Here is a 27948-nt window from a genome sequence, read left to right on the forward strand (position 1 = left end):
ATAATTTTCCCATCTGGATTATCACTGACATCAAAGACTGTCAATTAGTCCAGATTCTTCTACCTAGGAGCAAAGCAAAAATCTGAATGCTGTTCAGAAATTATGAGCTGAACATGAGCCAGCTGTGCCCAGGTGGCCAAGAAGGCCAGTGGCATCCTGGCCTATGTCAGCAATAGTGTGGCCAGCAGGAGCAGGGCAGGGATTGTTCTCCTGTACTCGGTACTGGGGAGGCTGCACCTCAAATCCTGTGTCCAGTTCTGGGCCCCCCACTTTCAAAGGGAAATTGAGGTGCTGGAGTGAGTCCAGGGAAGGGCAACAAGGCTCATGAAGGATGTAGAAAACGTGTCCTGTGGGGAACAGCTGGGTTTGTTTACCCTGGAGAAAGCTCAGGAGGGACCTCACTGCCCTCTACAACTCCCTGAAAGGAGGCTGTAGTGGGGAGGGGTTTGGTCTCTCCTGCTGGGCCTGCAGTGAGAGGACAAGAGGAGATGGCCTAAAGCTCAGACAGGGGAGATCCAGATTAGATATCAGAATTTCTTTTTCACTGTTAGTGAATTGGAATAGGTTGCTTGGGGTGGTGGAGTCACCACCCCTGGAGGTGGTTAAAAGGAGTCTGGATCTAGTACTGAGTGATAAGGTTTAGTGGTTTAGGGGTTGCAGTGATAGTGCTGGGTGGATGGTTGGACTTGATGACCCTAAAGGTCTCTTTCGACTTTGCTGATTCTATGAAGCGCTGTTAGCCCTGATGCTGTGGCCAAATGGAATTACAGCATGCAGTCAGAGCTGGACATTGTAATTCGAAATTGAGATTGTTTGACACTGTAATGCACTGAATGCATCTTTTAACACCAAGCTAACCCGCGTTTCTTTTGTGGACTCTTGTTTCCCCCAACAGACCTGAACGCCCTCAGTGCCTCTGACGTGACGTCACTCGAGAACGCTGCCGTCACTTCGGCTCGCCCGCCGCGCCCCACGCCTCCCCGCCAGGGGGCGCTGCGCGGGCAGCCCGCCCCGAGCCGCGCGCCGCCGTCACGTGGGCGGAAGCCGTGGCGGGAGGAGCCGCGTTCCTGCCCGGTGTTCCCTGCCCGGCGTTCCCTGCCCTTTCCCGGCGCTACCCGGCCCTTTCCCGGCCCTTCCCGGCGCCGCGGTAAGAGCGAGGAGGCCCCGGCACCCTCCGCCCCTTCCCCAGCCCGGGCGCGGGGGCTGTCGCCGTGCCGTGCCGCCGGGTTCGGGGCGGGAGCGGGTCGGGGCCGCTTGTGAGGTACTCGCAGGTGGAAGGCGGTGAAGCGGTGTCAGACGGGCCCTCGGGAGGCCGCCGCTGCTCTAGGTAGCTCTTCTGAGTTTTTCTGTTACATTACTGATCTTTTAATTGATTGCCGGGGATGCTGTGGTTGGGCTGCCCTTGAGTTACGTCTGAGCCGGCAGGATGCAGGAGTAGCGTCTTTTCCTGTTTGCAGCCTAAGGGAGGACGAGCAGCGCCGAGCAGCCTTACCACATTGCTATGCCCCATTGCTGTGCCCCATCTGGCGTGTGTTTCCTGGACAGGCCGCGTCTGTGATGTGATGTCTCTGGCAGATTTCACGTAGCCTTTGTCTGGAACATTACAGGGGAAAACGCAGCAATGTCTAAAGGGATTTTTCTGAATCTCGTGTGGTCTCTGCTTTCTTGAAGCTTTTTTTCTGAGGAAGGAGCTTTATTTCCAGCTCCTTAGTCTAAATACTGTGTTCCTTTGAGACAGCAGGATTCAAGTGTGAAAAGCTTAATTTTGTGCTTGGTGCTGGCACTCTGTGAAGATTTTGGTGGCTGTGACTAAAGGTACTGAGTTTGTAACTCAGAAGTTAAACTGTATGTGAGAGCCAGTCTTGGATTTCAGATTTATCATGCTATGCTTAATGGGAAAGGTGTATTCTGCCTAACCTGAACACTTGTGTTAGCACTGAAATGAGAGACTTAGCAATTTTTAGCAGTTTGATTCTGACTTAGAGCAGAAGATAAAATTTTAAATAAGGAAGGAAAGAGGCATCTGAATCTGAAACGCAGCAGATCATTGGTATTTTGTGTGTTCATCTTATGCATTTGTTGAAGAGTGACAGGAACCTGGTACAATTTGGGAAACAAAAGGTGGGACCAGCATTTCATGAAGAGAAGGAAAACTATTAGCAGCTATGGAGTGGTGCATTGCCATAGGGTGTCATAAACAGTGTGCCCTGAGCTCTGTGCACTTGACAGTACTGTTTTCACTCTGACATGGTGGCCCTTGTGTGCACAAAGTTCTTGAGTTACTAATCTTCAAAATTACTGTAGTGCCCAAGATTTTGTCTTTTCTGTGAGTTTATCAGAGAAAGCAACTCGGGCATCTTCAAGACAAGCCAACCTGAAATTTAGTCCATATATTGTCTCAGCCTCAAGCAGTGTGTCATGTCGTGTACTAAATCATGCTTTTAATGCACTATAGAATTTTAAGGCACAGATAATATTGAAACTTCTTAAATAAAAACACTGGAATGTGATGTCTAATATGTTTCTCTGTCCAGTCTAGATAAAATCTCTATGTAGTGTGAGGAACTGTTGTGAATCAAGTGAATATTGCCAGCTCCTTAATTTTCTGGAGCTTGGCAGGATTTCTGTTTTGTTTTGTTTGTTGTTTTTTGTGCTTTTTTTTGTGATTGAATTCTACAAGCTTGAGCATTGGATGGTCTTTTTTTCTTGATTCCAGTTTCAACTTTTTTATGTTAATGCCTTGTATTTCCCTCTACTACAAAGAAACATTTTGTACTCGGTTAAATTAAGCTGAAGGATCATCCAGGTGTCAATAAATTACTTTTTTTTTTTATTAAAATAAGTGAATAAGGTTTTTTTATTTTTTCATATAGTGGTCTGGTTTTCTACCCAAGTCATGCCTGTCTAGATTACAAGTCATTAAGTTACCTGTAAAACTGAATTTTAAAATTCCATGGTTACTGTAAGCACATGACTGGTTCTTTTTTTGTGTGTGTCTGTTAAACATGCTGGAGTTTATTTTTACTTCCTAAAATCTTTCAGCTGAGAGAAAATGACTGCAATCAAGCATGCTTTGCAGAGGGATATTTTCACTCCCAATGATGAACGTTTATTGAGCATTGTGAACGTGTGCAAAGCAGGCAAAAAGAAGAGGAACTGCTTTTTGTGTGCCACAGGTACATGGGAAAACCACACTGTGTTTCTTATCTTCACCTTTGTTTTTTACTTGGTTGCATTTGTTTTAGCTTCATGTACAATCCTTATTCTTGACTTGTGTAAAACGGGTGCTTTCCATTCCTAATGGAGAAAATTAGTTACAGCTTGTACTTTCATTGTGCTTCTACTAAAAAAAGAAACAAAGCCCACTACTTTTTTTGACAGATCTCATTGTAATTTCATTGTAAGAATCAAAAATTATTCTTTTGGGACTGGTGAGCTTCTGAATCAGGCTTTATGTAGTGCTTAAAACAGGGTTTAGTAATCATTTAAGCTGATAAGCCTAAATAAAATGCCTTAAAGAATATTTGTCAGACTCCAAGGAAAGGCACAGCAACTGAATTGAGTTCTAATGTTCTTTTAAGTGTGTGTTTGTTACATTATATCTCTTTAAAAAATTAGGTGGCTTGGGTTTATCTGACAATAAATTAGCTTGCTGGAATATTTTTTGACTGAAAAATGTCTGAAAATGTTTTTATTCTGACTGTACTCTCTAGTTATGACTGTGCTTTGTCAGTTACATGGTCATGGTCCAAGATCTGCTGTATCAAAGAAATAGCTGTGAATTGGGTTCATTACCTCACAGGCTGTACAGAGATGTATACCTGTTCGGTTGAGACCTAAACTGAGCTGTGGTTATTGTGGATAATAATGTTTCAAAGGGTCTCTTTCATCAAATAAATACTGCAAAATCTCTCCCACAGATAATTTGTTTGAGAAGTTGAAGTGCAGCAGAAACGGATGTGAAAGTAGTATGTGTGTTTTGATATTACTGTCTTACTTCATTTAATAGTGACAACGGAACGACCAGTCCAAGTAAATGTGGTAAAAGTGAAAAAATCTGACAAGGGAGATTTTTACAAAAGGCAGACTGCATGGGCACTTCGAGACCTTGCTATTGTTGATGCCAAAGATGCTGTTAAAGTATGTGTCACTTTTTTGTTTAGTCCTCTGATCACAACATCCTCTTCATTCCAAGTTAGACTTGATTTCCTTGATACTGGCTGCTTTAAAAATTAGATTGATAACAAGTTTATTAAGATAATACATTCCTGTGCTGCCTGTGCCCATATTTTCTTTCAGCCTTTACAAGAATATAACCCTGGTAAATTGAGTAAGAGTAGTCTAGATATGGTTTAATAGCAGTAGTCTTAATATCTGCCCTGTTAGTTGTAGTGATCTCTCAGTGACTGTAGAGAGCATCTGCTAAGGACCAGTAGTATGTTTTTAAGTCTTCTGTAGATCTTTTCACCCAAGCTTAATTTCCAGTAAGAAAATTTATAACTGTTCTACTAATGACAGTCATAAATTTCTCAAAATGTCCAAAATGTTCAGCTACATGTAATGTTTTTTGGCTGGACACTTAAAAAGTTCTTAATGAGCAGTATATAAGCTTGAGGGTGAGCTGGAAGTGTACAGTCCTGATATGGTGGACTTTTCCACAGAACAACAGAGCAATTTATTTATGGCCACTTAAATTCATTTGCTGTCACAAACCTTGTTGAAAATCTTACACATCTCTGTATTGTGTTATTTTAGTCTTACCTGCCTTGACAAAATACTGCTGTCATAGCATGGATTCTGGTTTTTCACTATTTTAAGGTGCATGAGGGCCCAAAAGTTGCCGTATGATCTTAAGGTTGGCATCCGTGTAATTTAATTTTTATCTTGTCATCTCAGTAATTAAATATGTGGACAATCTCTGCTACTTAGAGAATCATTTGACTGTGGAGCTTGTAACATATTTTGTCTTTTGCAGGAGAGTCCTGAATTTGATTTGCATTTTGACAAAGTGTACAAATGGGTTGCAAGCAGCACAGTGGAAAAGAACACCTTCATTTCATGTATCTGGAAACTCAATCAGAGATACCTTAGAAAGAAAATTGACTTTATTAATGTTAGTTCACAGCTGTTGGAAGGTAAATTTCTACAACTGTATTTGAAGTATAAAGTTTAGTAATTACTGATATAAAACAGATATACTAAAAAAAATACTCTTAATCCTGATGGGTTTTCGTATTTCTTTTCAACTTTATATTTTCTAAGTCTTCAGATAAGCAAGATGGCTATATAACAGATTTTCTGATAGAAAACTGAGAACCAAGACAAAATACTTAATTAATGAAGGTCTAAATATTGATAAACTTACTGTATTTCTAAGACATTCTGTTTTCTGAACAAAATAAAATCTACTTCCAAGAACTGGTAGGTCTAAATGTGTAACAAATCTGCTTTTGTTCTTATTTACATTTTCCCTGAATTAGAAAAGTGCTTTAGAAAGTGCACGTCTGCAGCATTCTAGAAGGCAATGGGGTTTTATGGGAGATTTCAAGTTCATTGACTGTGAGGCATGTGCTAAATTGTGTTGGACTCTATTACAATTTATGGGACTGATTGGTTGTTAGAAAGGCTTTCTATCTTGTTTACTTGTCCTGTCATAAATATTTTTATGGTTACAGTATCTTTTAATAGTTAACATTTTATAGTAAAGCTTAGCAAGTAAGAGTATTTCCCATGGGGTCTGTCAGAAGTGGAGAAACTACTGATATTAAATACTAGATTGAAAAAATTGAATTAGAAATGTGAAAGAGGAAGGATAACATTTCTGTATTTTGGTGTTGACCAGAATTTGTTTTAAACCAACATCTAACATTTCAAGTTTGTGCAATAATAAAACACTCAAACTTATTGCCACTTAAATGTATACACACTGTTCGTGCTTTGTCTAGCTAACATTCTCTGCTTCCTTTCCTCTGCTTTTCCATACCTTTTAATTCTTCAGAACTTCCTAAAGTTGCAGAAGGTGCGTAACACCTTTTTCCTTTATTTTGTCTTATAAGGAGTTTTCTTAAATAATACGCTTTTATACTTTTCGTTTGTTTGTTTGTTTGTTTTTTAGTGCTTTGGTTAGCTTTTCAAGTTGCTAGAGATAAGAGAGATGTGTCAGATGTCCTAAACACTTTCTAGCTGGACTGTGTTGATATTAATTTTTCAGCCTTTGAGTGACTTGTTAAATTTATTAAGCACTGCTGTGCAAAATCATAGTTAATGAAACCATTGTTTATTTGATTTTCACTTAACTCTGTACTGATTTTCTTGCTGTGAAACTCATCTTGAGCATCAAGATAACTTTTATTTATTCAGTGGTATATATCTTAATCGACTTCAGTATGTTTCCCTAATGCTCTGTCAACCAAAACAGAGAATCCAGCTTGTGCTGATTTTCCACTAACAAATGGAGTATAATAATGTAATAATATTCTGATGCTGGTTACCAGTGTAAGAGGTGAATAAACTGAGACTAGGTTTGTTCCTTGGAATAAAGGAAGGTGGATAATAGTGTTTTGCTTATGTTACATAATTTGGAAAACATCACTGTTGGTAATCAGTTCTGGAAATTGTAATGAAGCGTGTGGAAGACTGAGACTTGAAAAAATGTGTTCATAGGCAGCAGGTGCTTTTTAGGAGAGTTGTTTAATGGATTAATGTACTTAAAGATAGTTACGCATACTGAAGTAGTCTTAAAATGCTTGTGACTTTCTGGACTTGATAATGTGTTTTATTTTCCTTCCCTGCCTAAGAATCTGTTCCAAGTGGAGAGAATCAAAGCGTAGCAGGAGGCGATGAAGAAGCTGTGGATGAATACCAAGAGTTAAATGCAAGAGAGGAACAGGATATTGAAATAATGATGGAAGGGTGTGAATATGCTATTGCTAATGCTGAAGCCTTTGCAGAGAAGTTGTCAAGAGAGCTGCAAGTGCTAGATGGGGTAAACATTCCTTCTAATACAAAGTGTGCCAGCATGTCGAACGGTTCTCTTTGATTCTGACCACATAGCATTCTCTGAAAAGGTAGCTAACGTGATCTGTCTAGACAACCCAGCATTCCAGAGGTCACTTGGAAGACTGAGGAGATGCAGCGGATACAGACTTGAGGGAGTCATCAATAACCTCAAACTGTCATGTGTTTGGTGTATATTTTGAAAATTAGTGCTGTCATGGTGATGGCTGATCTTGTGACAGAAAATCTGAACTTATCACCTATGTACTTTTTTATTCGTAACTGAAAATGTTCTCATACAGTAGGGATTACTGTTTGGCTTTTTGTTTTTGTTTTTCTCCAGTACTTCAGCTCCAAGAACTTGAGCAAAGTTTTGGCTTGGTATCTTATCTTTTTGAAACAAGGGAGTGTCATAGATTGAGGAATTTCTGTGTTCAGTAACACTATGGCTATTATTATTTTGTTTTGGTGATTTCATCAAGAGTTTTGGAAACTTTGGAAACTATTAGACAGTTATAGAGGGAAAAGGTGATATCAGAATGCTTTTGAGATATAAAAATGTCTTCTAAAATGTGAATTTATTTTCTATACAGGCAAATATTCAGTCTATTATGGCCTCAGAGAAACAGGTGAATATCTTGATGAAGTTGTTGGATGAAGCTCTAAAGGAAGTTGACCAAATCGAGCTAAAGCTGAGCAGTTATGAAGAAATGCTTCAGAGCGTAAAGGAGCAAATGGATCAAATTTCAGAAAGCAATCACCTAATTCATCTCAGCAACACAAATAATGTTAAACTACTGTCAGAGATAGAGTTCTTGGTGGTAAGCATTTTTGTTATGTTTACTATGGTTGCTCATGTCAGGTATAAAATTCTTTTAGGTTGCTATCCTCTTTAGGATGAGGTTCCTTTAAAAAAAATTAGCTTATTTTTCTATTTTGTTTTTGCACTATTTTCAGTAAGTTATAATGATGAAATTGTATTTATTCTTCTTGGTTCACTAGCATAGCAGACTAATTTGCTTTCAGCTTATGGACAATACTATCCATTATTTTGTAGAATCACATGGATCTGGCTAAGGGCCATATAAAGGCCCTTCAAGAGGGAGATCTGACATCTTCCCGAGGCATTGAGGCCTGCACTAATGCAGCAGATGCCCTTCTGCAATGTATGAATGTAGCTCTTCGTCCAGGTAATGTTTTTATTAGACTACTGTCTAACAAACAAAATTTACTGTGATAGTGCCTTGCAACTAGTCTCAGATTTTCTTCTGTTGATTGAAGGAATTGTAACCTCTGGTCCTCTTGGTTCCCCTATACAATATATGACTCTGAATTTTGTACACTCTGAAGTCCTTTCTGTTTGTAGGACATGATATGCTTCATGCAGTGAAGCAGCAGCAGCAGCGGTTTAGTGACCTGCGTGAGCAGTTTGCGCGGAGACTTGCCAGTCATTTGAACAGCGTATTTGTTCAGCAGGTATTATTTTTTACTATTGAATATGAAATTTTTGATCACAAACGTTTCTGGAGAAGAAAAAAATCTAAAATCGGACATATTCTGTGCTGTAATCAGTAAATGCTAGAAGGTCTTCACGCAAAGATATTGCTAAGCATACCAAACTATAACTGCCTGCAGAAGTCTCTTACACTTAAAAAAACCCCTAAACATCTCTCTTTAATGGGCTTGCTATCCAAATTAAATGCATTATATGATATATGAGGATTTATTTTAATTGTAGAGCTTGATCATTGAGGAGGAAAAGCATTGACATTTTTTAAGGATGTTATTGGCTGAAAACAGAAGGTTGTCTTGTCTGAACCTCAAAGACCATAAAAAAAAAACCTCAAAGCAAAACCAACCATACAAAATAAAACATCTGAACCTTGGTTTTGTTTCTTAACTTGAATTATTCATAAAACACCGTCCTGACACTTGTTTCCTAAAGTCTGGGTGGTTTTTTTAGCCTCACCTTTTTAATTTATGTGTTTTTTATCTTCTTAAATCAGTTTACTCAGACCCTCCTTCAACTCTATAACAGGTCCTCCTATCATTCAGTCCCAGTGAGTACATTGAGTTTGATACAAGATTTTCTAACTCATTTTTTTCCCGAGCTTGAATTATCTAACTAGCAGCTGCATTTTTACTTTGCAAAAAGAAATTTGTCCTTACTGATTACAGGGCATCAGATTTGCCTCCCTTTTCACTTCTATTAGTTTTGTTAGCCTTTAAGCTTTGTTTTTCTGTTTATGAGCTAACATTCCTCTGATCTCATTCCCAAAAGTTGCTGAGAGACAGAATTGACATGCATGGAGGAAATAGTAATAAATGTACAACAGTACAGGTACTGCAATTGTGTGAAATTGCAGTATTTGTAAATTAAAAACAGTAATTCTGGTTTTATACATATTAGCACAATCAAAGTTTTACAATTTTTAAGTTTCTAAATTTTATGTATTAGACTGTGTGCAGAAAATGAAATAGAGTAATACTGGATAATTGTACAGAAAATTGCATTTAGAGCCTGGCTTTTTATGGCAAAGATAACTGCTTCCTACATTTTCTTCACTTTGCAGAAGAATTCCAGCTTCACAGCATATTTATTTTTTTGCCTTTATCTTCTGTCCTTTAGAAAGTATTTTTCCTCTGTCACTTTCCATATTTTGAAAACCTGGGTATAGATTGTGTCCCAGCTCTTAAATGAGCAAGTAGAAACTATGTTGTATAAGTCCCATGTAAATGTGTCCACAAAGTTTGAATATTGGACTTGTGTATGGAAGTGGCCATTTAATAGAATGTCTTTCTAATGTTCCCTTCTGAGGATTTTATTTTTAAAAAAACAGCAAGAGACTATTACTACTGTGTAATATTCTGTGTATTAGATGAAATTATTTTTCTTAATACACTTCTCAGTGCTGTTGAAAGTGCTATTACTAATTGGCAGTTTACTTTTTTAAAATTCTAATACTAGTACTGGCCTCACATTGTTTTTCATACACACTTGCCCTCTGAAAAGTTTTGGCTTGCTGTCAGCTGTGAGGTATTAATTAACAGATAAAAATTATGACTTTGTTAAGTTTAAGCAGGAAGATGCAAGAGCTGATACTCTGTAAAGATTTTTCATTGTTGTAAAAGAGGAAAAAAAAAGTGTTTGTACTTCATTTTGAGATACAGATTCAAGTGCTGGAGGTATAACAGATTTTTGTGTAATCTTACTAAAATGAGCTTGTTTTGTTAGTTTGAGGAATATAGCAATTTTTTGGTATGGTGTTGAAAAGCTCAATTGCAATACTGTGTTACCTTTAACATCAGAAGAGTTGCATTATTTGTTTAGAATGTTTCTTTAAAAAGTGATCTAAAGCACTTAAAAAAAACCTAAGATTAAAGGTAAAGAGTTCTGAATTAAAAGGACAAATGAAAACACAATGATGTCTAGGCAGTTGTTAATGTAAGCAAGACATTCTGATTTGGAAATTATTAGATGGAAAAACATAGTTATATTGACATTTGGGCCTAAATATATTTCCTTGAAAGTATGAAATTGCTCTTTATTTTTGAAAAGCAAAATAGCTCAATGCTTGATTAAAACTACACTAAAGTGCTTCACCTCCTTTACATTAAAAGGAGAATAAAAGTTAAAAATTTTAAACAGAAATGCAACTTCAGATTGCCATTTGCTGCAGTGTTAAAAACTGTTTACTAACGGTTAATGTAGTTTTCTTTATTGTGTAATACTAATAATTAATTAACCAATTACTTTAAAGATTTTTTAACAACCAGGTTCAGTACTCAATTTAAAGGCAACTCTGGGCCTTCTGCCTTTGAAATATGAAGTAGGTTGAAGCTGTGAAACTAAGAAATAGTTGAATAACAAGTCCGGGGTGTCATTTGGTAATGGTATAAATTTATGTGTAATGAGAGAAAGCCCATAAATGAGGTAGGAAAGGTACCTCTAGAAGCTCTGTAATGTTTTAGAGCAGTCTTGGACAGGACATAATTTACTATAACCAGAATGACTAGTCTTGTGGAAAAGTTGGCCTGGAGAGAGAAATTAACCTTGTCAGGGAATTTGTCATCTAGCTTTATGAAGAATGCAACTACTAACCAGAAAAGTTGTGTGTAATAAAGGGACATGAATAAAATGGTTACACGAAAGACAAAATAAAAGTTTGGATAGCTTAGTATTTCCTAGCAATAATATGAACGAGCATTTGGACTGATGTAGTTGATGAAAACTGTGAAAGCCACCAGGTAAATTATGTTAAACTATAATGAACTTGAACATTAAAAATGCATGGTGTAGAAATGTAACAAATGGGTTAGAGGGAGTTTCTCTGATCTCTTTTTCATAGAGGCATATTAAAGATTTGTTGAAAATATTTGCTGTATGTATGCCCAAAAGTATGCCCACAGTATCCAGTATGACCTCAGTAATCACAACAGCAGCTGTGTTGCTAATGCTGGCTGGATTCGAATTCCAAATTATATGTTCCAATAATTACATTATGTTAGCTTTTTTTTGAAGTCAGACTACAGGATTGTAAGCAAAATTTATAGTATTATCCTTCCCCATTTTCTGTGAGTGTAAATTAATGAAGTTGGCCAGGACTTGTTTCTTTAGGTCTATTTTTGTATCAGTTTATATAGTTAAAAGAACAGGGCTCAGAGTAGGTTCAGGCTCATATTGGATACAAAAAAAGTACTGAAACAGGTTGCCAAAGAACTTGTGGATGCCCCATCACTGGAAGTTCAAGTCACTGGGCTTTGAGCAGCCTGGTCTAGTGAAGGTGTCCCTACCCATTGCAGGGGAGCTGGAACTAGATGGTCTTTAAGATCCCTTACAACTCAAACTATTTTATGATTGTTATGTAGTAGTTCAGCTTTATCCAGAAGCTGGCACTTTTTTGTTCCATTACTTTGTAAAAGCATTTTACAAATCTTAGATTTTTTTTTTTAAACAAGTCTGTGAATGTATTGTGGAAGAGCTTTCTCTAACAAAAGGTTTGAACTGATTTACAACAGAAAAAGGGTAAGACAAAGTTACTTTAATTTTGATCCAAACTGGTTTCTGTTTCAATTTAGAATCAGTTTTTACTGTTTACAGTTTTTAAATGGTATAGCTTATTCTGCTGACGTCTTGTGTCCAAGATGGAACTGACAGGAATGCTGCCTCTCTCAGGGATGGACATTGACTGACCTATATAAACCACCTGCATCTGATGCAGGAATTGGAGACCAGTTAGTACAATCTTTGTGAGCTGCCATGGCACAAAATACAAGTTCTGTTGCTGTATTTACTGCAAGCCCAGTAAGAAAAGACTTTACAAAAAATATTAAAGCTGTTTGGAAATTAAATCTTATCCTCCATTCTTTTAACCCAGGGATAACGGTTGTGTGTTCTGCTGTTCTGCATAGAGGTGCTACCTTGCTTGCTCTTCCTGAATTGCTCAGGAAGCTTGTGAGTTCAAGCAACTGAAAGCTTAAAAAACCAAAATCATATTTCATCATTTTTCTAGCAGTATGATGGGAGCTTTGTGTAAAGGAGGAGCATGAAATGAGTAGCTTGTGTTAAATGGATTAGTTTATGCTGCACATTGTAAACTGTTTAGTAAATGTTCATTGACAATGTGTTGTGTGTGTCTGTTCGTGTGGAGGGAGAGGGAATGTGTGTGTGCACTGGTGCTTTTAAGATTTGATCAAGGAAGGCTTTGCCAAAATGGACTAAAGTATGTTGAATTGGAGCATGATTTCAGAGGAGAGGTGTAAAGCTCATCATTAACACCCAGGCCACCCATTAACTGGGGACTTGGAAATTATAGATGGGAAAAATATCTTTAAACAGAAACAGCTATTTTTTTTATTTTTTTTATTTTTATTTTTAGGAATAATGTGATAATTTCTAAAAATTTTTCAGGACCAATTGAATGCTTGTCATTAAATTTTCATTCAGGTGTACATTGCATTCTTTTACAAAAAGGGCCAAAGTGACTCACCCTGAAGGCGAAGAGCCTTAAAATAAACAAGCTTATTAAGATGCACTATCTGCCATGGCTGTAATAACTCAGTGTCTGTATTATGTTAAGTGTCTTTTTCAGTCTGCGTCTCTAGACCTTGCTGCTATGCAAGGTATTTTTATGCCTTTTTGTTTATCTTCATATTAAATTTTTCAGGAAATGTCTGGTACATCTGTGTAGTTCTTCCAGATTTACTTTAATACTTTTTCTTATCAAGGGTCACGATCAGAGTTCCACTCTTGCACAGCACTCTGCTGAATTGACATTACCCAATCATCATCCATTTCACAGAGATTTACTTCGATATGCTAAACTGATGGAGTGGCTCAAGAACACAGATTATGGAAAATATGAAGGGCTAACAAAGGTATGTGAAGTGATCAAATGATGCTAGAGAATGTACATAACAGACTGGGCTTGAGAGTCAGAAGTCTGTGTGTGTGTACCTGTCATTTTAATATTGCTATATATTAAGTATAACTCACTGCTCCTCTCTTTTTATTCCTTTTTAGAATAGGAAACTTCAGTTTTAGTATTTGTGGTCTCCTGCTCTGTTTGTTAGTTTTTTCCCTCAAACATTCTATGCTGAAGTATCATAAGATACCTTAATATTTATGTAGAAAAAGTTTGCTGTTATATAGCCTAGTAAGAAAAATAATTAAGCTAATTTCAAATTGGTGTGCTTATTGCTTGTGCAACATCTCTGTTTCAACAGACCTTCATTTCACTTGGGTGTGTCAAAAACTTCAGAGGTCTCTTGTACAGTAAATTAAATAGAAATATTTTTCCCTTGTATGTATGTTAACTTTTAACTACTATGTTTAAAACTAACATGGAGTAAAAAAATTACTACAGAACGTTCAGGTTGAAGTCAAGGAAAAGTTATTTCTTACAAAACAAGTATTTTTAAAATTAAAGTACTGTCATTCTTAAATGGAAGATTTAAATTAGACTTTGAAAATGGCTTTGGAATAGTTGTTCCTTTGCCTTCAGGGTAAAGCAGATAGTGAATGGTTGGCATCTTTGTGATCTTCCGATAAAAAATGTGAAAATTACATATTTATGTGTGCTTTTGGGGGCACAGTAAGAGTCTGATGGAAGAAGGGTGCTGAATTCTCTCTATTCTACCCTTGAACAGAATTCTGTGATGCTCTACCACTAGTAAACCTATCTGTATGTACTGCATTGCATATTTTTCCTTATGAAGGAAAAGTAGAAGTTTCTGATTAATGATCAGTGAACTCACTATGAAAATGTATGTAAGATGTTTAAATATCATAAATATATTTTTGTGCATGCTGCATAAATATATATACTTATGTAGTCCAGACTAGTTTGTTATTTAGTAGGACTTGAAAATGTCCAGGTTTTAAGACGTATTTACCTAAAATAGAGGAAACTTGGTATGAATGCCTGTTAACTAAATTTACATTTTCCTTTTTAAGAATTATATGGATTATTTATCACGACTTTATGAAAGGGAAATAAAAGATTTCTTTGAAGTTGCCAAGATCAAGATGACAGGCACAACCAGAGAAGGAAAAAAGTTTGGTAAGCTTCCAGAAGGCACATATCTTGCTTTGAATCTTACTGTTTGCATATAAAACACTCACTACAACACCTAGGGCTGATTTTGTAATGGTGTAAAATTCTTTACTTTTGGAGAGATGGAAGAAGTTGGATGAAAAATATGATTGGTAAAACTTCTGACTTCCACAAGACCGAAGTAGCACAACTGAAATGTTGTGAAATTAGTAAAAATAAAAGTATAAAATGCAGTATTTCTCTCGGTTTTCAAATCTACACTTACTTTTTATTACTTGAATTATCACACTTTATTACCCAAACAAATTTGGAAAATCAACTCTTGTAATTAAAGGGAGTTTGGGCAGCATTATTTTGTGTCCTTCTGCTGTTATTTCTGCTTTTAATAAATCTTGGGTGTATTTTTAAGAAGCTAGTTGTAATGCTAATTCTGCCTAGTAAAACATACATATTTTAATGTGTTTTTTCTGGGGGATTTACCTATGTAGTCTGAGACTAGAAATCATAATTTGTTAACATGTAGGTATTTATATTTAAGGGAGTATTCTTGCTTGGATTAGTCTAGCGTGAATATGGAAATAAAGCTTAAAACAAAAAATAACCTTGGATACTTATAAAGCAACAGTGGTACAGGTGTATTTATGTATTGTCAGTTCTGTACTTCTAGGTGCAGTGTTCCAAAGCTTGTTTGAAATATTTATATTTGCCACGGTTTATCAGTTTGCAAATTTTGAATTCCAAAATTATGTGCAGCTGTCAGTAGTAAGTTCTGTCAGCCTCTTTTGGGTCGTGAATTTATGCTTTGAAGTTTGATGGTAGAAACTAGAAAAATGTAATGAAAGGAAGAAAGCAGGAAAGTGGTAAGGTTTGTTTGAGAGGGGGAGAACTGGAAAGGTAAAACTTGGCGAGCTGTTGGTCATAGAAAGCAAGAGGTGCCGTAAGATGTCATTGTCAGAACATTTTAATTCAGTAATCTTGAAAAGCAATCTTACTGCAAGAAAAAAATACCTTTAGTCTAATGAAAATTGACTTCTGAAACATTCTAAATGCTTTGTCTTGATACTTGTTTTGTGATTTGTATTTGTGAAGAGACAGCTTTTGTAGCAGTTCCCTAACTTGTGTAAATGTTATGGAGCAATCAGGCATTTTGGAGAAAGAGGTCCTTCAATTCACCAGAGTAAAAGCTGCACCTTGGGAAGACTGCTGTCATGTATTTGTGCAAATTTATTTCTGTTGCAACACCTCATAAGGGTGTGTAATTTCAAAGGCTTCTGTGTTCATCGTAGTGATTGTACTACTGCTAATTGCACATTTATTCAAAATACATTACTTCTTAATAGTAGTAAACTTGTTTAAGGAGTAGTGTAGGTGCATAATGCTCCAGTTGTACTCAAATACTAAAGATGACCTGTTTCCAAGTTGTGTTGGTGTGTGTTCTTGCCCTTTTTTTGTGCTTTGGGAATAGCACTGCTATTTGAATGCCTCAAACGCAGAGGGGATGCTGGGAGAATTCTGGCATTCTGTGCTAGCGCAAGGTTCTTTGTCTGCATTTTTATGGCAAATAAAACCAGCCTGGGTCATGAGCATTCACACTTGTCTTAAGTAGTCTTTTTTTTCTTTTTTTTCTTTTTTCTTTTCTGATGAAGCCAAGACTTTGATACTTAAATACCATAAAATCAGTGTTGGAAAGAGTGCTACTACTGTCATATATTGATATGATGTAGCTTGTCAAAAGTCACTAAGGCTCCCCTGATTGTCCAGGGCCTGATCTTTGTAGTTCTTCACATTCTGTAATAAGTCCCATGTGTTTAGAAATTGAGGATGATGAAGAAGTGGGACCAATGCATGACAGTTGCATATGCCAAATATATCATGTCTAAACCTTTTTTATTCAAAATCCACTAAAACCCCCAAGATCTAAAAACTAGGCTGGAATTAAATTTGAATTTGATGTTAAAATTATCAGTAGTGTTGCCTACTTGAGAACATCTGGTATTTAAGACATGTTTGTGGCATTTGGAAATACCTACTCATTCTATTACAGAAGGTTCTGCTTGCCTGCTCCATTTTGGGGGGCTTGTAGCATCCATCTTCATCAAGATCTTTTTAAAACCACATATTGCTTTTAGTGTATGTATGCAAATGCTTTTTACTCTAGGGATTCTATATTTTCTACAAATGCCCATTTACTTTAAATTTCATATTGAAGTCCACTCAAGGAAACTTCAACTCTGAAAAAAATCCCAGAAAAAATATAAAACCCTCTTTGAAAATTTTTTACTATATGTTTATTATATTTATCCTCTCCAAATTTGCAGTCATCTGTTTTTGTGCAGCATGAATGCAAAAAATGTATTCTCTATGTAAACATCCTGATTTGCAGCAACTAAGAAAACGTTAGCCAGACCTACTGTCAATATGAATTATTTTGCAGTAATTGTGTGTGTGTTTTAAATTGAAAAGGTGGACAATATCTCTGACTCAGGAAAAAAATTCCATAAGTACATTTTAATTTCTTCATGTCTATTTTTGATATGATTTCTCATGGAAACTGAGTCTGACAAATAATTTAATGGACTTCTCAATTTGGGAGAAGTTAGATAAGTGTTACCAAAAGTGTTCTTTGAACATACTGTATAAGAAAAATCAAATTTTAATACCTAGAAGCTTACTCTATTTTCCATGTAGTTTAGATACTGAATTTCTAGAATAGTACCTCTCCAACTAAATGTGTTTGCAATGTAGTTACTTGCTGCTTATAGTTCTCTGCATGTTTCTTTCCAGTTAGAGCTTAACTTGCATCTTGTGCATGGTTTGTGCAAACTGCATTTTAACTTGTCTTTGTCTTTGATGCTTGCAACCTAATCCATCCCAGCTACACTGCCTCGAAAAGAAAGTGCTGTCAAACAGGAAACTGAGAGTGAGTATAACTAGTTGCATTAGTTGGTGTTGTCAATGCATGTGTGTTGATGTTACGATGTAGTGCTGCATTAGGGAGAATCTACCTAACACTGAAGCACTCTGTTCAGAATGAAATAAACATTAGCAGAACCATTGGGCTTGCAAGGCAAAAAGGAAGCACAGTTCTAAGTCCCAACATAGAACCTGAGAAGATTTTCACATAAAGGCAATATCTTTTGGTTTTCACATTCTACTAGTTGATAGTAAAAACAGTTTGTGCCTGAGAGCTTGTCACTGTTTTCCACTCCTCCAGTAGGTTGAAGTCACAATTTAGATTAGATCTATAGACTTTGTCTTGTGTCCCTAGACTAGATACCAACACAGCAGTTAAGTGAAACTTGCAGGATTGCTTTTGAGTTTCTTTGTAGCTTAGATGTGAGAAGTTTAGTTGGAGATCAAATAATGATAATTTTTTGGTCTTTTTTGTTACTAGCTTTGTCTGTCCTGGTCCAACATTTCTGAAAAATTTGGGGGAAAAAGAAATAAAAAAGAAAACACATGCTCCTAGGAGAAGGCCCAGCAATATAATGAAGAAATGACTGAATGTTTATGATCAAAAGGAGGGGAGAGCATTAGCAGCAGAGATACCGTGGTGTTATAGATCCAGCAAAATAGCTGGAACAAACTGTGTAGATAAAAGGATGTTAACAGCAGAAGGATCAAGTTCAAGATGAAAAAGTGCCTGTGTGTATATAAAACTTCTAATTTTTTTTTTTCCTTCCTGTGGTTCAGTCCTTCTGCTTGTGGCAGCCTTTGCCCAAAATACGTTCACAAATATAATAACTGGTCTTAGCTTTCAAGTCTTCAGTCCCCATGTTACTGTATTTTAGAGTTTAGTTCCTTTTACACCTTTTGCCATACTTTACTATGAGAATTTAAATAGTTATATTGTACTTTGAAAACTGCTGAAGAATATCAGTTACCTTTATAATGAGGAAAGAATATCTTTACAGCAGAAGCATTTATAGATTAGACAAAAGTTGTTTGATTTTAATATAGGACTACTAGCAACTCTTGATCTCATGTTCTGTAACAAACCTATTCTTCCGTATTTTATTCTGCCTTCACTTTCCTTCTTCATAGTGTCTTTATTTCACAGGTCTTCATGGAAGTTCTGGAAAATTAACTGGGTCTACTTCTAGTCTAAATAAACTCTCTGTTCAGAGTTCAGGAAACCGTAGATCTCAGTCGTCCTCACTGTTAGACATGGGAAACATGTCTGCCTCTGACCTGGATGTGGCTGACAGAACAAAATTTGATAAGGTAAAGCCAAAAGATTGCATAGGATTCCTGCTTAGTTGTGTATTAGAAGTATCTTAAATATCCTTCTTGTATAGTTCAAAAATCTCTTCTTCTAAAATCCTAAAACATGCCAATTTCAAAGTTTATATGTACCGTACCTCTAATAAAGGCAGTTCCTAAGAAATATGTAGATGAGAGTATTATTCTCACATTATAAGAATGTGTTTAAATCCTTTATATGCTGTGTGTGGTCTTTAAGGAATATCAAGCATAAAAAATGGTCTTTTAAGTTTAAGCCAAATATGTGTTCTTAAGCAAGTAGGAATGGAACTGATATATTATCCATTGTTTTGTTTGTTTTTTTCAACTCATTCAGTATTCTATGACATTTTGCCAGTATGTAAGCAAAAGTAAAAGATAAGGAAGATAAGCATTTTAGCCAGGATTTGAGTGTGACCCTAAAATTTTATTTATACTGGTTTCACATTAGTTATCATCAGTTTTCAACTTTAACCAATAGCACTAAGTTGTTAAATGAGTGGCCTCATCCTGTTTTAAAACCTGCTGTCCACGGCATCTGTTGACTTCTTTTCCTGAACCATTAAAAGTGAGAGTGCTCACCATTTCTTGTGAAATTAACTCCTCAGCGCTGTGGAAGGAAAACAAGCAGTTCTCAGTCAGAGATGAAAATAATTTTGTTGCTTTTTATTGAATTATTTGATGAAGATGAATGTTTTTCTTCTGACTTTTTCAAATAATTGTTCAGTCTTTTCCTGGAGAAAATATAAGCCTGAAACAATATTAACTGTCAAGTTATTATGAACTTGTAGCAGCAACTTGTCTAGAATTAAAAAGCTAACTTGTTAAAGCAGGTTTATACAATTATTGTGCTATTATTATTTATTGTTATTATTTCTCACTTATATCTCACACCCATTTGGGATACATGAATGTGATTTAATATACAGAATTGTAAGCTATTGAGCTGACCTACTAGGTTTCTGGGGTTTTTTTCCTATGGGAGTTTTCATCACCATGGGTTTCCTATGTGGCTAGATTGGTTTAATTTATGTAAATTATTGCATGCCTTAATTTTTAAATAACTGTAGAGAAAATTGTAAGAGAAATATGTTTAACATCTGACTTAAAATTTCCTTATTTTGTATTAATAAAATTAAATCATTGTAATTGCTTATTGCCAAAATAGTGTTTTGCTTTAGTTTAAATCTGAAAATTCTGTTGCATACTTTGTTACGAAACCTACTTTTTTGTTTCTGTAGCAGCTATGTAGAAACTTGTTCTGTTTTTTTCTGTAGAGCAGTTAATTTCAACATAGACAGATGACCTATTTTTCTTCCCTGAGTCTTAATTTTGTCTTCCTTCACTTAGCAACGCAGGCAGAAAAGATGGTGGCAGAACCCACGACTTGGTATTAAAATGCAAGTGCTTCCTTTATAGTACAAAAGTGCTTCCTCAGGCTGTGACTAGAAAACTTCTTTTTGTTGTGGAAAAACATAGCTTGTTCTTTTCTTTAGAGTATTACATGGATAAGAAAGGACTATGTTGAAGATGCAGGTATTACTTATAGAGAGCTAAGTACAAGCTGTTTCCGTTTCTGTTAAGCAGTAGTAAGCCTTCTAAAGCTTTGTGAAGATAGAAAGTATATGCAAAAACAATTAAAATTAGTATTGCTAACTATCCATAGTATTTGGTATGTTGATAAAATATTTTAACTGTCTTTAGATTTTTGAACAAGTATTAAGTGAACTAGAGCCTCTGTGTCTGGCAGAACAGGACTTCATTAGTAAATTTTTCAAACTACAACAACATCAGACCACCTCTGGAACAACAACGGTATGACTTACATTCTCTGTCACTGAAATAAAAAATATTGACCAGGCCTTAAAAGAGATCTGTTTAAAAGAGAACTTTGGAATTTATTGGGGATTATGTGATCCAGTTGATAAGTAATTAGTTTCTCTTCTATATCTGGGAGGATCTTCATTTTTGACTGATCAATGCAAAAGTTGTGAAAGGACTGACATATTTCCTATGCTGTGTCTGTCTCCTCATAAGATGACAACACTCCATTATGCTATGTAGGAAGACAGTGGGGATTTATTATGGATAATGTTGAATTCAGTGGAACATGACTAGAAAACTACCAGAAACTTGCAAACTGCTCTATTTTCTACTCTGGAGGCAGGGGGTACTGGGGGTATGGAGCTGCTACTTCTATTGCTTTTGTCAGATATAGTAACTGCTTTGATATAGATTGGAGACAAACCTTATCTTTATATGCATTCCTTATTCTTACAGAATGAAGTGGAGGAAGTGGATGGAGTAGCTTTATCTCGTTCATACACTTCTGGTGTTCCGCAAACAGTATCATCTGAGTATGTACTGCTATTTTTAATTATTGATTCTTAAGCCTATGTTTGAGTTTATTTGGAATATAAAACTTTTTTCTCTAGAATCAGAAATTATTCCCTTGCAGTGAAAGTGAATAGTGAACTTCTAATTCTTACCTAGACACTGAGTGTATCAGTAAAAAGAATATTTTTCGTATATTAGATGGCTGTTTCTGTATATCATTGTTCTCTTAATAGCTTGCAAATTGAAATTAGGCACTATTATATAAAAGTATGCTTAGGAAAGTTCTGAGAGTGTGTGGCAGCTTCAACAGAGAGAATACTTTTTGGAATATTTTATACCTTTGACTGTTGATTTTTACTGTGTGCTACTGACTTTCTGAAAGTCAAGAGACTTGTTGCATGCAAGTGAGACTACTATATCAAATAAATATTTAGAAAAACATATAAAATAGCCTAGTAAACTGTCAGAGTAATATTTTCCTCTTACGCATTTTTAATAGGAAGGACATGATCCGACAAATGATGACAAAAATATTTCGTTGTATTGAACCTGAGCTGAATAACCTTATAGCACTGGGAGACAAGATTGATAGCTTCAATTCCCTTTATATGTTAGTTAAGATGAGCCATCATGTATGGACAGCTCAAAATGTGGACCCTGCATCCTTTCTCAGCACAACACTTGGAAATGTTTTGGTGACTGTCAAAAGGAACTTTGATAAGTGCATTGTAAGTGCATTTAGTTATTCTGATTAAGCTAACTGTAATATTATAGGAAGCCCACTTCTACCCAGTTTGATTTAACAAGTCTGTATATTTAAATTCTTGCTTTAAATTTTAAGTGAAAATTAGTAATTTATTGCTTTTCTACTGGCCAAGCCTTCAAATAAATGGTGGTTGTATTTAGTTTTTCTTCTCCGTTCCAGTTTTCCTCAATAAGTAGATTTTTGCAACAAATAAGACCAGTTGTTCACAATTCTGAACTAGTTGACATTCTTAGTTGTTTGTTTAAACTTGTCCTCCTACTGAGATTACTGAAGTCCATTAAGTACCTCTCTGACTTTTTTACTTGCCAAAACCAAACCTTGTTGACTTAAGAGGGTGTGTGTTCTTTTGGCAGTAGCAGAGGCTGTCTCTACTGTCTGAAACTTCCTTTTGCTGCAGTTACAACCATTATATTAAATGTGGCAGGCTTACTGAAAACAGAGTTGTTGGTATAACTTTGTTTTTATTGTCATAAATGTAATTTGACTCTAAGCAAACATCATAAAACCGACCATTCTTGATAAGTTTAATATGTAAAATATTTGGAAACTGATTTCTGATTACACTCAGAAATAAAATTTCTTCAAAAGAAGACTAAGGAAACTTCCTGCAGCAAAAGGAAGCATTAGCTTGGCTGAATCAGAAAAGTGAAGTTGCTTGTTAGATTATAAAATGAAAATTGTTAATTGCTTCTGGTGCATAAATTTGGCTTTTTTTTTCCATTGGGTGTTTGTTTTCGTAATACTAAGTAAATAAAGGGGAATAAAAGACCATCTTTCCTTTTTCTTTCCAAGTATTTTGCTTAAAAAATTTTAAGGGTAAAAAGGGTGAAAGACTAAATAGGTGTACTAATTGAAAGAATTATTTCTGTCTTTGGTGGATAAATGTTGATTTTTCAGTATGCCTGCATTTTTCTTTTAATAGTTGTTACATGATCTGGAGCCTAACACTTGTTCTTGTTTTAAATTAAAGAGTAATCAGATGAAGCAGATGGATGAAGTGAAAATCTCAAAGAAGAGTAAAGTTGGGATCCTTCCATTTGTTGCTGAATTTGAAGAGTTTGCAGCCCTTGCTGAATCAATTTTCAAAAATGCAGAACGACGAGGAGATCTAGATAAAGCCTACATAAAACTTATTAGAGCTGTCTTTGACAGTGGTAGGTCTTCCAAGGCTGTCATAGTTACTAGAATAATTGTTTCCACCTGTTTATATATACTTTTTCCCTAATAGGTGCTTTTTTTAAGACTGTGCTGACATTTTGGTTGTCTCTGTTATTGTAAGTGAGCAAGTGTAATCCTTTTGATTGTGATACACTTTTAGATACTTCCCTTTGTACATACCTGTAAAGTAAATTTGAGTTGTGACAGAAAGAAGTGGTTAAGACTCTGAAGAGGAATGGGAGATGGCAGCAACGTGGCATGCTCAGTCTGAAGTGGTTTCTTGTCTATATTTTTCCCCCTGTAAAAAAATCATATAGGAAGAATAAAAATTGGCAGTAGCAGATTTTTCCTTCTTAGCAGCTCAGTGTCTTGACTGGAATGAATCTGTGCTCATTACTGATACTCTGGTGCTTTGGATCACTTTTATGATGGGCATCCTGGTAGTCTCAGCAAAATGATTAATGGATGAACAGGCATGGAGACTTAACTGCTCTTGGTTGAAGCCATCCTCTTTCAACCTGCACTTAGGTGCTGTAAGGGAGGGATAGGTGTAAATTTTTTTGCCTGCTTGTTTTTTTTTGGGTTTGGTTTTTTGGGTTTTTTTTGGCAGGGGGAGGGGGAAGTAAAAGATCTATGTGCAGGATTATACATTTTTATTAAATTTAGGGACTGATGGTAATTTTGACCATAAAGCTAAAAAGCAAAAACCAAGATTAAGAAGTATGTTTAAAAAAAACCCACTACCTTTATTGAAGATTTTTGTCCTAGTGAAGATGGGAATTGAATTTACTGTGACTTCTCTTAAATAGTTCTATCATGTACAATTTATTAGGGATACTGAAAGCATGCTTGTAAGCCTTTCCTCATACCTGTAAATGAGACCATACATACTCATTAATTTGTATCTGTTTATAAGTGACTTTTTTGCCATACAAATTTAATTGTCTTAGAGCCTGTATGTATCTGTTGCTTCTTTTGAAGGCTCTTAGGTAGTGTTTTATTTAGTGGCAATTCTGACAGTTACTCGTACAAATGGCAATCAGTTACATGAAATTCAAAATTCCTTTTTTGATAGTATTACGGTTACTTATGTTTTTCTGAATTTCATTGTCCTTTTGGTATTCTGAGTATTTTGTTTCTCATTTCTTTCAGTTGAGAAAGTAGCTAATGAAAGCCAGAAGACACCCAGGGATGTCGTCATGATGGAGAACTTCCATCATATTTTTGCAACACTTTCTCGCTTGAAAATTTCTTGTCTGGAGGCTGAGAAAAAAGAAGCCAAACAGAAATACACTGATCATCTTCAGTCTTATGTAATCTACTCACTTGGACAGCCTCTTGAGAAATTAAATGTGAGTATATTTGAGTATTCATTTAGATGGTACAGGAGAGGTTTTGAATGTATTATTTACACTATTTGATTTATCACTGTATCTATCATAAACTCTTACTTTATTATTTTGGACTGAAGCATGGCTGGCAAGAGTACTCATGAAGGTAACAGTCTTGGATGAAAATAACCAGTTTTTTCATGGCAATTAATAGTACTGACTAAACATCAGTGTCTTAAGGAAATGGTTTTGAGGAAGAAAAAAGTGAGGGGACAAGTCATCAGGATTTTTGAGGCAATCTTCCTCACCTCAGCTGCAGAGAAAATTGCTGTAGTTTCTGAGCTGTTCAACAAGAAGAAAAGTTGTAGGAAAATTCTCTATGTTTGAACTAAATGTGAAACTAAGTGGTGACTTCGGTTCAGACTCAGATCTATCCACTTGGATGTCTCATGGCTTCTTCTGTAAACAGGATTTCAGGCATCCATTTTCAGAGACATTTTAAGATGTATTCCCTTTTTGAAAATTAAATTGCTTTATTTCTGTTTACCACTTGTGGATTGACTCTGACTAATGCCTAAGCTGCCATGTAGCTAACTGCTGCTCAGTCCCCCTCTCCAGGGGAGACAATAAAGAGCACAAGTGAAAAAATTTGGGGGCAGAGATCAAGACAGTTTAATCAGAGAAGGGGAGAGGGAAAGATAGCAGAAAAAAAATAAAGTAAGTGACGCAAAAGCAGTCATTAACTACCTCTCACAAGCAGATCGATGCCCAGGCAATTTCTGAGCAACAGCCACCTTGAAGCCAAATACCAACCCTGCCTCCTCCAACCCTAATTTTTATAGCTGAGCATGATGTTATATGCTATGATTTGGTCAGATTTGACCTGTTCAGCAGTAACCAAAACATTGTTGTGTTATCAGCCCAGTTTTAGCCACAAATCCAAAACACAGCACCATAAAGGCTGCTGTGAAGAAAGTTAGCTAGAGTTACCTCTGTCCTAGCAAGACCTGATGCACTCTTGAGCTCAACCTGCATGTTCATAGAAATACTTGCCTCTATTTACTACAACTTTTATATTTACTATGTTGAAAAAACTCGTCAATGGCAGTGAGAAGGGAGGGGAATTGTGAACAAATATGGTCCTGTGTAATTATGGTTTGAAAGATGCTCAGGTGCTTAGGGAGTTCATCCAAAAGATCCAATATTTGGATCCCTGGCTATGAGCTCTTGAATTGAGGATTTTGAGGCTGATTTGTTCTTAGTTACAAGGCTGCAAAGAAAAGATCAATTACTTCTAGAAATTACTCATTTCAGTTTTATGCTAGTACTTGGACTGCTGTATTGTTGGGCTGTGTTTTAATGTTTATGGCTGAGTAGTACTTCATGCCCAATTCAAAAACAAAAATTGGGAGAACACAACAGTCATGAAGCAGAATCAAGATTTAACCACATATATCCTTGTCAAATGAAGTTAATTAGCTCAGATTTGTGATAGTGACTAATGCTTTTACTTGTTAGCATTTTTTTGAAGGTGTTGAAGCTCGTGTGGCACAAGGTATACGAGAGGAGGAAGTAAGCTATCAGCTGGCTTTTAATAAACAAGAGCTTCGTAAAGTTATAAAGGAATATCCCGGTAAAGAAGTGAAGAAGGGATTGGATAATCTCTACAAGAAGGTAGATAAACATCTCTGTGAAGAAGAAAATTTACTTCAGGTAAACTAAATCATGTCCTAAAAACCCTATGATGTTACACAGAAGCTTTTTATTACTGCTTTTGCATATGTATTCTGTGAAAATGTTCAGCCTAACTGTAAAAACATAAATTTTGAGTACAGCTTTTGGGTTTTTTTTTTATAATTCTACTCTATTTGTTCAATACCAATTTGGACCAGAGTGGTAGGAAAAAAGTTCAGAAATAAACTTCCTTTATGTTGCCCTAGCTAACCATTAATGGGTAACATCTGTTCTGCAAAATATGTTGGAAGTAGAGAGTAGATTTAAATTAATGGGTAACTGATGTCAAACTTAGCTGGTGCATTGCAGCAGAATACTTTCAATTATATATTTTCTGATAGTTGTATTATCCACTGTTTTTCTTACACTCTGTAAACTTTTTCATTGGACTAAATTATAAGTAGACTTGAGTTAAACTTGTTTAAACAGCTTTTTAAAGTCTGAAACGTGAATTATAGCACTCTTCTGGTTCCGGGTGTTTTCCTGATGGACAAAAGATACACACCTCTATTAGGAAAACTTCCCCATCTTCTTTACAATTTTCTGCTTTGCACATTTATTACAAGTCACGTCAACATTACAGATCTTAATGGGTAAAAAACATCAACCTTCTTTTTAATGCAGTAACTCCATCAATTGAACTTTATTGGTAATCTTTAACTGTAAAATGACAGCTGAACTGAGAATCAGTTAATGAGCCAATGTTTTGTAGTTCACCCATGTAGTGTATTGTGCCACCTCACTTTTCCTAAAGTTTGCTTTTCTTTGGCAGGTTGTGTGGCATTCCATGCAAGATGAATTCATACGACAATACAAGCACTTTGAAGGGCTGATAGCTCGCTGCTACCCTGGATCAGGAATTACTATGGAATTCACTATACAAGATATTCTAGACTACTGCTCCAGTATTGCACAGTCTCATTAAGTTCTAGAAAGGGACAGAGAAGCTAGCAAAGTGTGTGCCTGTGTTTAAGGGAATCAAACACTATAAATATTGCTGGGTTTTAAAAGGTGGATTTCTAGGTGTGTGTAGTTAACTGCCATGTATGTTGAGTAACACTCCTGTTTCAAATGCCTTTCAGGGCAAAATAAAACCTTCGGGGATTTGTTGTGCTTCTACTGGGCTGAAGTACTGTTTAAAAGCATTAATTCTGTGAAACACTTTGGATACAGTTTTTCCCTTTCCCTAATATTAAAATATTTTTATTTATAATCCCTTCTCTTGCCAAAAGCAGTAAGCACTACCTTCATAGTATGCCAAAAGAATATTACTGTTTTCACTAATATTTTGCATCTTAGAAATTATGTAAGCATTTTGAAGCCTATCAGATATTTTCCCTTCCTTGTTCTAGGAAGTATGGATGTAGAACTTTATGCAGTGGGAAGACTGAACTCATGTTCTGAGATGTAATATGACTACGGCTATAATTCTTAATTAAACTATGTTCATCATATTCTTTATTTCTGTGGAGAGTTATTTCAGCAAGATGAAAATACGTGAAGGAGTTAATTGCATTGTTTTGCTACTGGCTATTAAAGCATTTTTCCATTTCTGCACCCATGTTGTTTTTCTTCCTTTTAGTAAATATGATGTAGTATCAGTATACTCTAGCCTCATGTAAACCCTTCCTCCTCCTGGAGCTTCAGCTGCCAGGGATTCAGGACCTAGGTTTTCTGTACAGCTTTGATGAAATTTCCAAGTTGCTGGATAAAGATGGGGTGTATATAGGATAAACAGGTAAAATAAGCATGCAGACAGAGGTAAAATGTTAATTCTGAGATACAGCTGCAAGAATAAAAAATTTTAAAAAAGTATGAATGTGAGCTT

General features: G+C 35.9%; 1 protein-coding gene across 8 annotated transcripts; it reads left to right on the forward strand.

Annotated features, from left to right (window-relative positions):
• Window positions 1–1043: 1043 nt before the first annotated feature.
• Window positions 1044–27935, forward strand: EXOC1 (exocyst complex component 1). 8 transcript variants are annotated; one of them, XM_088056375.1, is made up of 21 exons: window positions 1044–1147; window positions 3043–3176; window positions 4010–4140; window positions 4976–5135; window positions 5999–6019; window positions 6798–6985; window positions 7590–7817; window positions 8054–8186; window positions 8363–8472; window positions 9003–9056; window positions 13225–13374; window positions 14453–14558; window positions 17428–17472; window positions 18613–18776; window positions 20499–20609; window positions 21075–21151; window positions 21631–21859; window positions 22868–23051; window positions 24208–24407; window positions 25905–26099; window positions 26893–27935. In XM_088056375.1, the coding sequence occupies exons 2-21, from the start codon at window positions 3053–3055 to the stop codon at window positions 27043–27045; spliced, it is 2763 nt and encodes a 920-aa protein (XP_087912501.1). In that variant the 5' UTR covers window positions 1044–1147; window positions 3043–3052; the 3' UTR covers window positions 27046–27935. The 8 variants fall into 8 exon arrangements, with proteins under 8 accessions (XP_087912501.1, XP_087912500.1, XP_087912503.1 ...); XM_088056374.1 differs by having other exon boundaries at window positions 1047–1327; XM_088056377.1 differs by lacking the exon at window positions 17428–17472 and having other exon boundaries at window positions 1047–1327.
• The last annotated feature ends 13 nt before the right edge of the window (window positions 27936–27948 follow it).

This window comes from Pseudopodoces humilis, chromosome 6 (assembly GCF_049639895.1).
Source record: "Pseudopodoces humilis isolate 2021_Gansu_Grassland_sample_001 chromosome 6, ASM4963989v1, whole genome shotgun sequence".
Taxonomy (NCBI): domain Eukaryota; kingdom Metazoa; phylum Chordata; class Aves; order Passeriformes; family Paridae; genus Pseudopodoces; species Pseudopodoces humilis.